This window comes from Paralichthys olivaceus, chromosome 14 (genome assembly GCF_024713975.1).
Source record: "Paralichthys olivaceus isolate ysfri-2021 chromosome 14, ASM2471397v2, whole genome shotgun sequence".
Taxonomy (NCBI): Eukaryota; Metazoa; Chordata; class Actinopteri; order Pleuronectiformes; family Paralichthyidae; genus Paralichthys; species Paralichthys olivaceus.
Window position 1 is genome coordinate 24,191,614 of NC_091106.1, and position 15,739 is coordinate 24,207,352.

General features: G+C 45.1%; 1 protein-coding gene and 3 long non-coding RNA genes across 7 annotated transcripts; 2 read left to right on the plus strand and 2 right to left on the minus strand.

Moving 5' to 3' along the window:
* Positions 1-2,929: 2,929 nt before the first annotated feature.
* Positions 2,930-15,739, minus strand: LOC138413679 (uncharacterized). Of its 2 annotated transcripts, none has more exons than XR_011246098.1 (5): positions 15,626-15,739; positions 14,663-14,888; positions 7,266-7,412; positions 3,688-3,802; positions 2,930-3,024 (listed from the first exon to the last, which is right to left on the minus strand). It is a non-coding gene; the product is annotated as an uncharacterized lncRNA (long non-coding RNA). The 2 variants fall into 2 exon arrangements; XR_011246097.1 differs by having other exon boundaries at positions 14,663-14,870; positions 15,626-15,724.
* cyp26c1 (cytochrome P450, family 26, subfamily C, polypeptide 1) lies at positions 5,215-12,026 on the plus strand. Of its 3 annotated transcripts, none has more exons than XM_069539042.1 (7): positions 5,215-5,355; positions 6,178-6,547; positions 7,209-7,433; positions 7,841-8,116; positions 8,331-8,489; positions 8,731-9,132; positions 9,674-12,026. In XM_069539042.1, exons 2-7 carry the CDS (start codon positions 6,338-6,340, stop codon positions 10,016-10,018), a joined length of 1,617 nt encoding a protein of 538 aa, XP_069395143.1. In that variant the 5' UTR covers positions 5,215-5,355; positions 6,178-6,337; the 3' UTR covers positions 10,019-12,026. The 3 variants fall into 3 exon arrangements, with proteins under 3 accessions (XP_069395143.1, XP_069395144.1, XP_069395145.1); XM_069539043.1 differs by having other exon boundaries at positions 5,234-5,355; positions 6,144-6,547; XM_069539044.1 differs by having other exon boundaries at positions 5,299-5,355; positions 6,183-6,547.
* On the minus strand, positions 13,226-13,849 carry LOC138413681 (uncharacterized). Its single transcript, XR_011246100.1, has 2 exons — positions 13,710-13,849; positions 13,226-13,618 (listed from the first exon to the last, which is right to left on the minus strand). It is a non-coding gene; the product is annotated as an uncharacterized lncRNA (long non-coding RNA).
* On the plus strand, positions 13,740-14,413 carry LOC138413680 (uncharacterized). The gene is made up of 2 exons (XR_011246099.1): positions 13,740-13,882; positions 14,107-14,413. It is a non-coding gene; the product is annotated as an uncharacterized lncRNA (long non-coding RNA).

Here is a 15,739-nt window from a genome sequence, read left to right on the forward strand (position 1 = left end):
TGGAGCAGATCAGGACAAAGATCCAGGGACGATGTTTAATATTTTCACTGAGATTCATTCATGGATGAAGAGAATCATATTCAGAGGACTGATATTTATGAGCGTGTGGAATTTGAAGGGATTATTGGTGGAGACGTGAAGTTCACGTGGTTTTTGTTTGTTCTGATATTTGATCATGTTTGATCTTTCGTTAGTCTGCTGACATTCTGGGTCTAACAGGACGTTTGTCTCTGCTGTCGTCTTCTGTCGTCCGTTTTGTTCCTTGTTCGTCTCCGTCAGCGACGCTCGTGTTACAACAGATTTCAGAGATAACAGCGACTCTCAGAGCTCGTCACCTGGACAACAGCTGCTTTCTGAATCACACACAGAAAAACAGAACGATCCTCAAAATATCCTTTTTCTTTTTAACCATAAAGTGACACTGAGTTTAAATCAGACATGAAGCTTCAGGGTCGTCGGCCTCCTGCTGTGTATGACGACAGGTTCTGCTTGTTCAGTGGAGTATTTCTTTTTCTCATGTTGACAGATGGATAAAATCATTCGTCTATAACACTGACCCACAATAGCTCATTATCACCCCCTCCCTCATTCATCTTCTGTCGTCTCCAGGGAACGAGTGAAAACTTTCTCTCTCCTCCGTCCTGCTGCTCGTTTCAGTGTTGGGTTTCCAGGAAGGACGGTGTAAAATATCCCAGCTACGCTTCCGTTGTAAACTGACAGCCGCCCCTGTGACTGGCAGCTCTTTTACAGGACAGGAAGTCCACGTCCACCAGGCTGCAGACGCAGGTCATGCACCGAAAAGCTTTGAAATGCGGAGCCACTTCATACCGACTGATGGAGCATCAGACATTTCAAAGAAAATCTCCATGAGCTCCGTTAAAACTTCTGCAATATGAACTTTTCTTGATCGCCATCGTCAAAGTCATCAGCTAAATACGATGAAACTGTTCCTGCATCACAACAAACAATCATGAACTCGTTATTCTTTCAGTTTGTCTGGGATCAGACCCCCCCCAACAGACAACACGCCCCCAGCAGACTTGTCTACAAACCAATCAGAGTCACGTACAGGTAGACTCCGCCCACGCAGGTGATGACCGGACGGACGTCGTGTGTCAGACAGAATTCTTTTGTCCCTGAATTAAAATGTGAAACTAAAACTAACAGATCCGATGAAACATGAACAAACATGAAGCTTGATGTTTGTGTTGAAAGCTGAAGTGAAAGAAAACTTGTGGAATTTGGAAACAGCATTAAATTAGTTTCAACCTGTTTCACTGTTTTAATTAAACTGCTGTGTGTGTGTGTGTGTGTGTGTGTGTGTGTGTGTGTGTGTATGACAGATCAGATTTGAGGTCATGAGTTCACTCAGTAGAAGACAGTAGAAGACACAGTAGAAGACAGTAGAAGACACAGTAGAAGACAATAGAAGACAGTAGAAGACAGTAGAAGACACAGTAGAAGACACAGTAGAAGACACAGTAGAAGACAGTAGAAGTCAGAAGACACAGTAGAAGACACCATAGAAGACAGTAGAAGACACAGTAGAAGACACAGTAGAAGACACAGTAGAAGACAGTAGAAGACACAATAGAAGACACAGTAGAAGACACAGTAGAAGACAGTAGAAGACACAGTAGAAGACAGTAGAAGACACAGTAGAAGACACAGTAGAAGACACAGTAGAAGACACAGTAGAAGACAGCAGTGTGTCCTGCTTTGTCTCTGTAATTAAGACTTGATTCATTTTTCGGACACCATTAAACTCACAGGTGTGACTCATCAGATCAGCTGCTCGACTTTAAAACAGCTGCACAGAAGTGAGTCTACACACTCCTGCAGGTCCCAGGTCAGTTTGTGACTTTCAGGTCTGACTTGGGGGGGGGGTGTAGTTCTTCACTTCCAGCAGGAAGTGTGGAAGTGTTTCCCGCCTCAGCTGCCTGCAGTGACGATGTTCGTGCTCCTGCTGCGGCTGGTTCACCTGTAGCTGCAGGACGCCACCCTGTCACCCCCCCCATGAGGCTGAAAGATGGCGTCTGGCTGGGGGGGGGGGGTTTAAAACAGAGAACAAGTCAAACTGACCGTGTCCAGCTGAGCCACCTCATTGGATGATGACACGCAGGACTCCGCCCCCTGTGTGACATCACTGCTGACCCACCAATCAGAGCTTTACATTAACTGGGTATTTTTACTTTAGCTTCAGATGGATGACGTGTGTACGTGTGGGCGTGTGTTATTTTAGCACCTGTCGTCTCCGACCCACAGAGGTATGAAGATACGCTAATTACACACACACCTACATTTTTCACTTAAAGACACACAACAAACCACGTCAGACACTTTCTGAGAGACACTAATTACACACACACACACACACACACACACACACACACACTTGTCTTTAGCAGGACTCAGATCAAAGTGCAGCTCTGCCTCAGGCTGACAGCCACAGTTCATCCAGTGTTTACATTACAGCACTTTCCTCTCCACGCGCACACACACACACACACACACACACACACACACACACACACACACACTCAGATCTGCAGCCTGATAGGACGGTGTGTGTCTTCAGAGTCATCCTCTGTGAGGATCAGAGTCAGAAGAGTCCGAGTGATGAAAATGGGATTTTTTCTTACTAAGTGTGAAAGTACGGAAACCTGGAGGTGTGTGTGTGTGTGTGTGTGTGTGTGTGTGTGTGTGTGTGTGTGTGTGTGTGTGTGTACAGCATGCTTCTACTTGCCCCCCTCAGTCTCTGCTGTGGAACCCCCCCCCCCCCGTCATATTCTGTCTTTGCTGTGGACACTAACTACGGGACCTGACAGACAGACGCTCTGGTCCAGAACAAACAGTGAAGGAAAGTTTGACCCTCGTGTAAAATCAAAACTTCTGTGAACAAGACGCTCGACTGGAGGAGAGAGAGCTCACCGTGTCTGAGTCAAACTCATTTCTCACTGAATCATTTCTGTTTCAGAAGAATCGAGTCCGATAAACTTCACCATCATCTCAGAAGTCCGAGGCCTGAAACCAGAGACAAGATGTGGACAATTAGAACCGTCATGAAGCCGCCTGGGGGGGGGGGGGGGGGGGGGTCTCAGGAGACAGATCTCCATTACAGAAGCTTTTAAAAGCTCAGGATTAGGATTAGTGGAATGTCCCTTTAAGAGTCCCGAGCAGAGCCATAAGACAACAGGACCGGAAATGCATCTGAGCAAAGTGTGTGTGTGTGTGTGTGTGTGTGTGTGTTAGTGTGTGTGTGTACTTGTACCATTCTGAGCACAGACGTATACATTTTGGCCAGACCTCTTTTTTTTAGGGTCAAGATTTGGTTTTAGAGTTAGAGTTAAGTTAAGTTACCATAGAGTTAAAATAAGTTAGAGTTAAGTTAAGTTACCATAAGGTTAAGTTAAGTTAGGGTTAAGGTATTCAAATTCCACAAAAAAGTCTAAATGAATAAAAGACAGTCTCTGTCCCTGATGTCCAAGGTCAGCTTCACTCTGACGTTGTAACGACCTCCATGTTTGAGGTCAGAGATTCTGAGGTGATGACACTGATCTTTGCAGCATCTGTGATTGGAGCATCGTCTGTTGTCATGGCTACGCCTGAGTTTAGAACAAGGAGTTTGATTCTTTCTTTTTAAATGAACTGAATTCAGCAGCAGAAGAAGAAGAAGAGTCCACCCACCTCCACCTGCGTCCCCCCGGGGACACCAGGACCTGAGGCCTGCGCTCGTCTGATGGATCAGAGGTTGTTTCTTCAGGAGACTGTTGTTGCATCGTGACGAATCTTTCCGTCAGTCCTGTGAAATAAAACCTGGTTGTAAGTGAAGGTTTCTCACTGGAATCACTAAATCATCAAATAACAGTTTGGAGAGACCTGGGAATATAAACTGTAACTGGACTATTTAGTTTAATCTGAAACTTTCAGACTCATGCTAATAAAAAATTATTTCTCTTTGCAAACACATTTTGACTCAATAACAAAACGATCAGACTTCACGTCAACAGTCACTGAAACGAGCTCAAACCCCTGAGACCTGAGGATCTGCAGCTTCTACCTGTCAGAGCTCGTTTAAATCCAAAGTATTTGATTCATTTAGATCCTAAATATTCAAGAAGTGACTATCTACAGCTCATCTAATGTCTGCAGGGAAACTTCCAAAATATCGTTTGTCATCTAATCAAATGAAAACCAGGTCAGAAAAATATATTAAAATATTAAGGAAATAAAAATGTCTTCATAATAATAATAATACAAATTATAATAATCATAATAATAATAATAATGAACGGATGTTGTTACGTCTCATCTGATAAGAAATATAATTTTCAAGGTTTTATTTTGACGGGTGATTCGTGTGTGGGGGGAATTTCCCTGAGCTCGTATCGAGTGTCAGCTGCTGATTTACGGTTTTATTTTCTACATGTATTTATATAACTGAAGGTTTTATTTATTCAAGAGAAAAGACATGAATTCAATTCTTTTCAACACATTTGAACTGATGGTTTCAAGTCTGATCGTCTCCGCAGAAAATGAAACATGAGGCAGCGACTCAGCTTCAGTTTCATAAACGATGGAAACGTCCCAGTTCTGTGAAGCAGCAGCAACAAAAAACACAGACTGTGAAACAATTAACACAAATCCTCCCGATCACTGAAAATCTATTTAATTTACCTCGAATTAAAATCAAACATTTAATTAAAACAAAAATCGAATTCGTTTTTTGGAACCAAATAAATCAAAAATCCATGAAACACAAATCGAGGCCTCAACACTTTAAACATCTGGTTTTGTCATAATCGTCGTGAAAATGAAATAATTTCCATTTTTCCCTGGAAACCAAAGAAAATTTAAAAAAAGAAAAGAAACTTCGAGGTTCCGTCTCTCGGATGAAACACAAGCTGATCAAATCTGAAGTTTGCTCAGTTCAAACTTGGTGAAAACAGTAAAACGAGAAGAACCGTGTCTTCGTGTTTCATCATTTCATCATCTCTGATCTGATGTCTCGGTTCTTCAGATCTGAACCTCGGACCTGAAGCGGAGCTCTGGTCTGAAGCTCCTGCGAGTTTCCTCCATCCGCTGCCATCTGATCCTCTCTCTCTCTCTCATTCTCTCTCTCTCCCCCCCACACACACACGCTATCTCTTATTCTCTCCCTCCCTCCCTCCCTCCCTCTCCGGTGCTCGCGGTGAATGAACCAGCCTGTTTAACATATTCAGACGTCACCGTGTGAAGGTGGATCGCGTCGTGCAGCCGCTTCTATAAAACCCCCGCAGCCGCTGCCTGCGCACGGACACACGCTGCCGGTTCGGACGGATCTCCCTGCGCGCGCTGACGGGAGGCTGCCTGCAGGTAAGTCCGCTGCTCTGAGGACACACACTCCTCTCCTTTAGGACACACACTCCTCTCCTTTAGGACACACACTCCTCTCCTTTAGGACACACACTCCTCTCCTTCACTCAACTTGTCTGTTTCCTCACATTTCGTCTCCACTTTACTTTGGCACGTCCGTCAGTCCGCTCCACACTGTCCCACCGAATCCAAATCTCTGCTCCTGTTTTCAAACTCTGATTTATGACCATGGCTTTATAGAGCCCGGGGGGGGGGGGGGGGGGGGGGGGAGCCCCTTAACTGTACCTATAAAGAGGCGCATAACCTGATAGACAAGCCGGCGCATGTAAACCTGTAAAACTATTTGGAATAGTTGACAGATACTCCTCATGTTGGAGGAGCAGCGGAGTGAAGGGGAGTTTCCTCAGTGCACACAGGCACGTTTTTCATGTCGTTCATCCACACTGTGTGTGTGTGTGTGTGTGTGTGTGTGTGTGTGTGTGTGTGTGTGTGTGTGTGTGTGTGTGTGTGTGTGTGTGTGTGTGTGTGTGTGTGTGTGTGTCCGTCTAATGAGGCGCGTCTGTCTGAGAAAAGTCTTTAAGAATGATGTTAATGTACCCGCACATTATTCTGCAGTAACTGAAATATAAACTATAAAACGTGGTGTTGGTCCTGACGTGAGAATAAACTCGATATTTATGTGTAACTATATAATATCTATATTAATAATGAGCCACTCTCGGTCCGGCCTGTAAATCAGACTGTAACGGTTCAGTCTTTATCTTCATCAGTTTTTATTTGTGCTGCAGCTGAAGGTGAGCTGACCAACATCTATGTCATCAGGACAGTTTACAGGAGGAAAGACGGAGAATAAGGAGCCGGAGGAGCAGGAACACGCAGGAGCAACTTTACGCACGGCCGCCGGACACTTCCACACGGGACACAGGCGCCGTTACGCGGGCTCCAGACACAGGTGGATGCTGGGAAGTGGACCGGCTCAGAGATGTTCGTCCTGCAGGCTCAGTTCGGGGCTCTGTGGGCCCTCGGCGCTGCGCTCACCTCGGTGCTGTCCGCGCTCCTGCTGCTGGCGCTCACCCGGCAGCTGTGGAGCCTCCGCTGGAGCCTGACCCGGGACAAAGAGAGCAGCCTGCCGCTGCCGAGGGGCTCCATGGGCTGGCCGCTGGTCGGGGAGACCTTCCACTGGCTGTTCCAGGTGAGACACGACACCTCTGGGTCGCTGCACCTTTTCTCCACAAGTGTTCCAGAGTCCAGCGCGTCGTGTGTGTGTGTGTGTGTGTGTGTGTGTGTGTGTGTGTGTGTGTGTGTTTTAATGAACAGCTGATTGATGATGATTATTGATTATTGATGACGTGTAGCAGCTGTTAAAAGCTGCAGCTTCTTCTCACCGAGTCTTTGCGGCTGATGCGACATGTGCGGACTTGATGTTCACGAACAGAAGTTTTCTGTTCATCCTCTCTCTCTCTCTCTCTCTCTCCTCCTCCTCCTCCTCTCTGTCTGGAATGTTCTCATCTCTTCATCCCTCCTCATCGCGTCTCATCTTTTAACGCTCTAACCGCGAACTGAGCAGGGAACTAACTCCAAGTTGGTCAAAAGTATGTGGACATCACCCCAGGGTGCTGGCTGTGATTCTATCAACAGCCTGCAGGTCTGGATATCTCCCAGAAGTCACTGCGACCTAATGCTGCACATTCCTGCTCATGTTATTTGGTTTATTTTTCACAAACCAATGCAAAATTCTATCTAACCACCAGTTCACACAAATACAAATTCAAAAGTTTCACAAATCCTGTGATTTGACCGACTTGTGTTTGTAAATGTGTCAAACTCTTATAATCAACTTCTCTGCTCTCCAGGGCTCCAACTTCCACATCTCCCGCAGAGAACGCCACGGCAACGTGTTCAAGACCCACCTGCTCGGGAAGCCTGTCATCAGGGTCACGGGTGCTGAAAACATCCGCAAGATCCTGCTGGGCGAGCACAGCCTGGTGTGCACCCAGTGGCCCCAGAGCACCCGCATCATCCTGGGGCCCAACACGCTGGTCAACTCCATCGGGGACCTGCACAAGAAGAAGAGAAAAGTAAGAAGATGACATTTCTGGAGGCGTGTGTGTGAATGACAACTGGAACGTTTAAGAGCTGGGACATTAAAATCAGAGGATGATGAAGAAAAGATAAAAACTCTGACTTTAGTGAACTTTTGGATAAATTGTGGACTCGTCACAATAGTAGTCAACGTGTGCATGTGTTAAAAAAAACCTTTAAATGCTCATATTCTTCTTCCAACTCATCCCAACATATCTAATGTCTTCATTTTGTCCTCCTCTGACGTCCTGTTGTGTCCTCTTCCGTCTCATCTTATCTCCTACATCCTTCTTCCTCCCCGCCGTGCTCCTCCTCAGTCAGCATTCACTCAAAGGTGTTGACTGTCGTGTACCAGGTAATAACCTTTTACGACTCCTCTCTTTGTTTCTTTAACCCTTTCAAGATCCTAGCTAAAGTGTTTAGCCGAGGGGCCCTGGAGTCCTTCCTGCCCCGGCTGCAGGACGTCGTCAAGTCTGAAATCGCCAAGTGGTGCTCGGCGCCAGGGTCCATCGACGTTTACAGCGCCGCCAAGTCCTTGACGTTCCGTATCGCCGTCCGGGTCCTGCTGGGTCTGCAGATGGAGGAGGAGCGGATCGTTTACCTGGCTCGCATCTTTGAGCAGCTGATGAACAACCTGTTCTCGCTCCCTATAGACGCTCCACTCAGCGGCCTCCGCAAGGTGAGACCCTGTGAGGACGATGCACAGAAGCTGATGAAACTCAAGCTCATGTTCAGACGTGATTCTTTGAGGGCGGCCGAGAAAGAATCAGCTTCTAAGAGACAAAGTACAAGATAATGTGGATCTAATTTGGTTGCTGCCTGGAAACAAACCACCATGAGAGTTTCATCCTTTTTTCTTTACAACACATTTTTAATGATGCGTCTCTTTCCAGGGAATCAAAGCCAGAGAAATCCTGCACGCCAACATGGAAAAAATCATCGAGGAGAAAATGGAGCGGCAGCAGGCGGAGGACGAGTATCATGACGCCTTCGACTACATGTTGTCCAGCGCCAAAGAGCACGGACAGCAGCTCAGCATCCAGGAGCTGAAGGTAACGGAGCGAAGTCGCACAAATGGAGCCTGAAAGTTGTGATGCTGAAAGTTCAGACTCCTTCAACCAGTTTATTGTTTGAACTTTTGTTTCCAACGTTGTCGGTGAAAATCAGGCCGATGTTTCTAAACAACCTCACGCTCAGAGAAATTTGGCCCTGTTTTGAAAGATTGACCTGGAACTGAATTAATTCAAATCAGTGGAATGAGATAAAATCATTTTCCGATTCCCTCTCTTGCAGGAAACAGCAGTAGAGTTGATCTTCGCCGCTCACTCCACCACAGCCAGCGCCTCCACGTCTCTCATTCTGCAGCTGCTTCGTCACCCTGCGGTGGTGGAGAGGGCCAGAATCGAGCTGGAGGCTGAGGGCTTAGGCTACGAACCCCACAGTGGTCTCGGCTCCTCTGGCGCCACGACGGAGAAAGACACCGACACCGGCGTCACAGAGACGACCTGCCTGCTGAACCAAGTGTGTCAGAACCACAGTGACCAGGAGGGTTTCCCACAGTCTCACATACCGTATCTGAGCCTGGACAAGCTGAGCCAGCTGCGATATGTCGACTGTGTCGTCAAGGAGGTGCTGCGCTTCCTGCCGCCGGTGTCCGGTGGTTACCGGACGGCCCTGCAGACGTTCGAGTTAGACGTAAGTTCAACTCACAGACACTGATCGACAAAGATTTCACACTGAGTGATTTGTTTGGATAAACAACACGAAGAACCCGAAACCAAACACGGTGCAACTTCCTGTCACTGCCTGAAGCTGGTGCAAGTTTTAATGCAGCCGCTTTTACTGTATTTGCTTGCAGGGGGCGACTTCAACATTTTTACAATTGAGCGTTCTCTGACGCAGCTACGCTAACTCTCCTGTGGGTTTACGTGGTCTGCTCATAACTGCACAGCTCCTCCTTGTGGAGCCTGATGATCATTACAAGACAAGTTTATCTCAACATGTTAAAGATGATTTGAAGTTTGCAGAAAACTACGAATACAGTGGCTCAGACGGAGTTTTTTAAAATGACATTAAACTTGTTGAATGAATAAAGATTAAAAACAAAACAAATCAAAAACAAATCATTTTCACTTATGTCAACCCTTTGACACATTCCTTCATCTGGTTAAATCACTTTTGACCAAACTTGTCATGGAGGAGATTTGAACAGATTTAACATGTTCTTGTTTCACAGGGCTACCAGATCCCTAAAGGCTGGAGTGTGATGTACAGTATCCGCGACACCCACGAGACCGCAGCCATCTTCCAGAGTCCGGAGCTGTTCGACCCAGATCGGTTTGGTCCCAAGCGGGAGGACAGCAGGTCGGCTCGGTTCAGCTATGTGCCGTTTGGCGGCGGCGTGCGGAGCTGTGTGGGGAAAGAACTGGCACAGATCATCCTAAAGACTCTCACTGTGGAGCTGATCGGAACCTGCAGATGGACTCTGGCCACAGAGAACTTTCCAAAGATGCAGACGGTGCCGATCGTGCATCCAGTGAACGGGCTGCACGTGCACTTCACGCACAACCACACACTTTAGACTGACGAGACTTTTCAAAAAATAAAGAGAGAACTCAGTCAAGAGGAAATTTTACCTCCAACCTGATTCTGGGAAAATTCTCCGAACACGATAAAGGAGGCAAAACCATGGTGACGTTTCTGATGCTGCAGTTCACGCCCCCTGTCGTCTCCATGGAGACGAACAGTGTGAATTACCTGTGGCGACATGGTGCCGGCAGACGATAAACAAGATTTCATGGATGCACGTCGAGCAAAGAAACTGCACGCTCACATATAATAACGCTAACAATAAGTCCACAACTACTCACACAACTACACGACTGATACCTGAAACAGAATCAACACACACGCACCTCACACTCCTCCACATCTGTGCACGTGCCGCCTGCAGACACACCTGTGATGCACCAAGGGTCGAGTGCAAAGATGCTGTTGACGCAAAAAACACACAAAACAACACAACTTCCCAGGTTGTGTGACGGGTACATGAGGTTTCTCGTGGTGGGAGGTTGTAGCAGAAACAACCTCTTACTCAAAGGCAATAAAAGAGGAAACACCACATCAACATCTTAACTTATATCTGTACATTCATATTTTTGAATACTGAACAAAATAAGCTTTTTTGTGGAAAACTCTGTAAATATGTTTCAGATGCTCTGACTCAGGAGATGAAGACGAGGTTTACGTTGGTAGTTTGGAGCATTTCCTCTTCAGTCTGCTTCTGAAACACTTTTGAAGTTATTTATGCATCAAGGTCACATCAGGAAGAAGATTCAGTCTCTGAAACCTTTTCCACGTAGTTCAACACTTCAGGTGCAACATCGTTCCACCGAAACATTGGTATTTTAGTCAATTAAACAAAGTCTCCTTCAGCTATTAAATATTCTCTGCATCTTTAGTCTGTAAATACATTTTAACTTATTGAAATATAAAGTCAGTGAGTCCAGTTGACTTCCGAGACTGAAATGTGTCGTTAATTTAGTCTTTGTTGCGGTTGTGGAGCAGAACTACTCGTATTGAGCTCACGCAGACTTGGTTTTAAGATTAGATAACGTCACGCCTGCAACCATCGGAAGAACAGGAGAGAAAATAATCTTTGTGTCTTTGTTTTCTAATCATTTGTATCTCCGTAGCTTCAACATATATAACGTGCGTCTGTGACGCAGGACTCACACGCATGAGTTGGAGGCTTCAACAGAAACAGTTGTTTTCTGCAGAGCTGCATTGATTTCTGTCACATAACGTTATTTGTGGTAAGAGCCAATCAAATCACGCTAATACAAACCAGGGTCATACGTGTGAGTCCAGCATCAGAGAGCTGTCCGTGTTTACATTTACAGAACTCTACAGATTCTCCGACAGCCTTTTTGAAAACTCACAAAGTGCAACTGGTCAAATTTGCATCTCGGGAACTCGCCCCCTGATTCTTAAAGTGAATCTGTTTCTTCTTCTGTCGTTATTTTTGTTTTTACCATTGGTTCTGTCCCATGATGCAACACCAAACCACAGAAACACGTTCACTGAAGGAACTTGCACTTGATTTGAACTCACAATCAGGAACTTCTCTGAACGTCTAAACACATAAAAACTACTCTGTTGTTTTAATATGAATGTGTTGTACTGCATATCCCTACCAGTGCTATTATTGTGTGTATGAAATGAAGTAGCATTATGAATAAGCTGTATTTAAAACGCAGATGTATCATTTCTGTTTCACTCTCTGTAATATGAATAGATAGAGACACTAACCTGTAAAGACCAGAAAACCTTGTTTCTCTGTTAGTCTTTGTTTAGAGCAGCGAACACAGAGTAAACTTATTATTATTATTATTATTATTGGTCTAATTCTGTGTGTGTTGGTTTTGAAGCCTAACGAGACGCGCTGTGAAATGTAACGTACGATGGATCTGTGGAAGGAGATAGCACTTTCTCCACTTTAAGGAGTCTGTATATATTTGTCCTGTGTGTTGTGTAGCTGCTGTACAGTCGATGTGAGTCGAGTAAATTAGAAGATGGTGAAAACAAAACGTTGTGTTCAGTATTGTATATTTCTTTCTGTCTAAATATTCATACAAACATAAAATCCTGACACTGGTTTTAATATTATTGGGTGGCAGCCAGGGCGGGGGGAGGGGCTGACGGACCACGTCACGCTGTGATTGGCTGTGAGGAGTCGACAAAGCGAACAGGGTTTCAACCCTTTGACCTCAGACACATGAACATTTAAACATCAGTGTGATAACAACCTTCTTTTACAAATATTTATTTACCGTCCACATCCAATCCGCTAACATGGAGGAGGGTTTTTGACCTATACTGCAGCCAGACACCAGGGGGCGATGAAGACATGTCGTCCATTTTTACGTACAGGCAGTGGCAGACCCAGAACGTGGCTCCATCGCCCCCTGGTGACCGCCGGCGGAATTTTACATATAAAATGTGTTTTGCGGTGACAGAGTGCGGATGTTCGCAGAGAAAGTTTTATTCTGTTGTAGTTGGATTTCAAATTTCCAAGTTTAAATAGTTTCAACTTTTTCCTGAGAATTTTGTTTATTTTTGTCAAGGTGCAACTGACTTATATACTACAATACCCATGAGCCTCAGCGACACTCAGAGGCTTGAATCAGATCGGTAGCAACTGGGAACAAAACATGGAACCAAAGGGAATTGAACCAGAATCAGGTTTGACACCAATGAAAACTAATACAACCTCAAATCACCAGGACTCTGTAAAACCACAGCAAACGTCTCAACCTCATTCCAAACAAAACTCACGAGGGGGTCGCAACAGAGGTCAAAGTGGACGTCAGCGCAGAGGTCACCAGGCATTTCCAGCCTCCACCTGACCGCCCTTACTGACAGGCAGAGAATAGGGTGAAGCTATGTGGCAGAAAATTAATGGGACACAAACAGCCCGGCCTAATCATGTCCGCTGCAGGGCCCCGTAGCTCTGCCAAGGTCGTTATCTGATGGACGCTCAGTCAGTGTGAACTTGGCGACGTTTTGAACCGAGAGTTCACTCCAGTGCCACCGGCTGCGCAGGTCAGGGAGCGGTCAGCTGATTGGAGGCTGCATGGGAACCGGAGCGGGGACGTAACACGACACAAAACAACTCAACACAACCCGACTGTCGCTGTTATTACACAACTGAAGCAACAATGAGACATCGGACGCACTAGATCCCAGAAGTGTTGCTTTAACAGACTGAACCACGAGGACCAGGAGGTTTATTCATTACGATCCTGGAGAATTCACTTTATTTAAATAGAAGTTAACAAAAGTTTGAAACTTTAAAGCATCAACATGAAACTGTTACTGATCAACAGCGCCCCCTGTATGTGGTGATTCATTCTGTTGGTCTCTGTGTTGAAGTGTTTTCATCGTTCGATTGAACTGAAACACAACTGAACAGTGCATATTACCCATGATCCTCTGCTTCCTGACCCAGAGGAGCTGCTGCTGTAAGAAACTGTTCAGAGTTCTTCCTGTTTTAAAGTTTCTGCTGAACATTGGAGATAAACTCTGGTTGTTAATAACTGATCTCAGTTCAGCTTCACTCTTCCACTGGAGCTGATGGAGACTCTCAGTCACTTGTTCTCTCAGGAGATGAACCTACTCGCTGCTCAAAGAGGAAAGTTGCATAGTGTTGCTTTGAATCAAAGGACAAATTGTGATGTTTAGCAGCTTGACCTGATCTGACGGTAATGCACCTTGACATTGGTTGCCAACGCCAATCAACCGATCAAAGAAGAAGAAGACGTCCCATAATTATCTAACTGTTGGAAAATGAGACATCGTGTTCACCAGAATGGGACGGACAGACTGAGGCAGAGCTGCTGTTAGTGCAGCAGCTCAAAAGCTAACGATGCATCAGTCAGGGCAGGTAAAAAGAATCCAGACTTTTCCGTTCAGACTTCAAAGCCAACAAAGGCGTGGCCACTGAACTGTAACACGGCTATCGTCATAGTTACATACAAGCAGGGACATGCAGAAGTTCATCTGCTGCTGTCCTCACCTACAGAAGTTTCAATGTTTAAACCATGTGACGTAAATGTCATCGTTTACTCCCGACCCTGTTCGTGTGCGTTCCAAATGTGTCGACTGCAGATATCGCCACCTGCTGGAGTGGAGCGTGTGATCAGGTCACACTGATGCAGATGAAACAAATCGAGGGCTTAATAACAATCCCTCATTAAAAAGCCACACTTCACGAGCTCTGGGTCAACCAGAGGTCGTCGATGAAGAATGAGGGAGGTCCGAAGATAAATGAAGAGGGCGTCCCTTCATCCTCCTGATCAAAAAGATTTATACGTCTTTGTGTGAATGCAGATTAGATTCACGCGAACTCTGACTCACGTTCATCAGAGCCGCTGCGTTCTGTAGAATTATAATAAAACTCATTTTAAAACAGTGACTCATGTTGTAAATCTGCCACCGTCTCTTTATCCGTCCCATCAAATCTATTTTCTCTTTTCCTCCGAGATATAAAAAACGTTCCTCGTGTTTGTGTTTTCTGCTTCACAGACGGTTCCTGGTCGCGATAAGGACGGCGATTTGCGAAATGAGGGAGAAAACAGGGTCAGATGGTGAAAGGGATAAAACGCCTGGTGGCTCCTTGGCCTCAGAGTGTGTGTGTGTGTGTGTGTGTGTGTAGATATTTTACCTCGTGTTTTCTTTAGGGTTATTTTCATCGCTGCTGCTGTCACGAGGGAAAAACCTCAACGCTGCAATCTTGGTGGTTTTTCTTTTCATACATGTAATTGAAAGTTTACGTCTCCTTGTATGTGCTGAGTCAGTTTGGTCCATTGTGTGACTTCAGGAATAAAGCGGGGGTGTGGCAGCTGTGCAGGATCAGCGGGAGTTCATCCGTCCTGATGTGTAGAATGAAACTGTGACGATGTACAAACAGCTGCTCACTGGACATTTACACATTTAAACATTTAAATGTTTTCTGACACCGACCACAATTCTCACTCTAGAAACGTCACTGTTTTAAAATCAATCCGCTTTTACATAAAACTTTTTTCACGTTATCTTTCACCTTTTCTATTACTGTTAATTTAACCATGAAATGCGACTGCATTCGCACTTTAATTATATAGTTGTATTATTTTAATAGTCGACTTTAATTTGATTGTTTTCTTTAGTTCTGAAACGAGCTGTATAAGGAAAGTTATTATTTTTAATATAATAAGATTAAAACATTTATTTCCCTTCAACTGAACCATTCACACCTGGAAACATCCTGTTTGGTACATGCACCAATTAACAGCAAATAATCATCAATAATATAGACAGTATGTCACTCAACATATCCCTCCACACACACACACACACACACACGTCCTCTAGATATGTCTGATTTTCAAGATTCTTGAATTATTCTCTAAAAAATGAACAATGTTAAAGATTCTGGGATCCGCCCCCGACAAACATCCTGATGTCAAGTTGTTTCCCGACAAACTGTACAAAATGGAGTTTTTTCAGTAAGACAAAGAGTAAGACAAAGAATCAGAACAGCCGACGCTCAGTTTGTCTTTTCCAAAGTTTTTCCATTTTTCAAAACACTCGAGCTACGAGAGAAGTCAGTGATAAATGTGAGTTAGGGTTAGTGTGAAAAACTTACTGAAACAATGAATCCGATGCAGAGTGACGTTCAGCGGACAAACAGACAAACAGAGCAGGCCCGGATCCAGACCTCTTATCAGCTCAGGTGTTTCCTGTCAGGTGGAAGATAAGT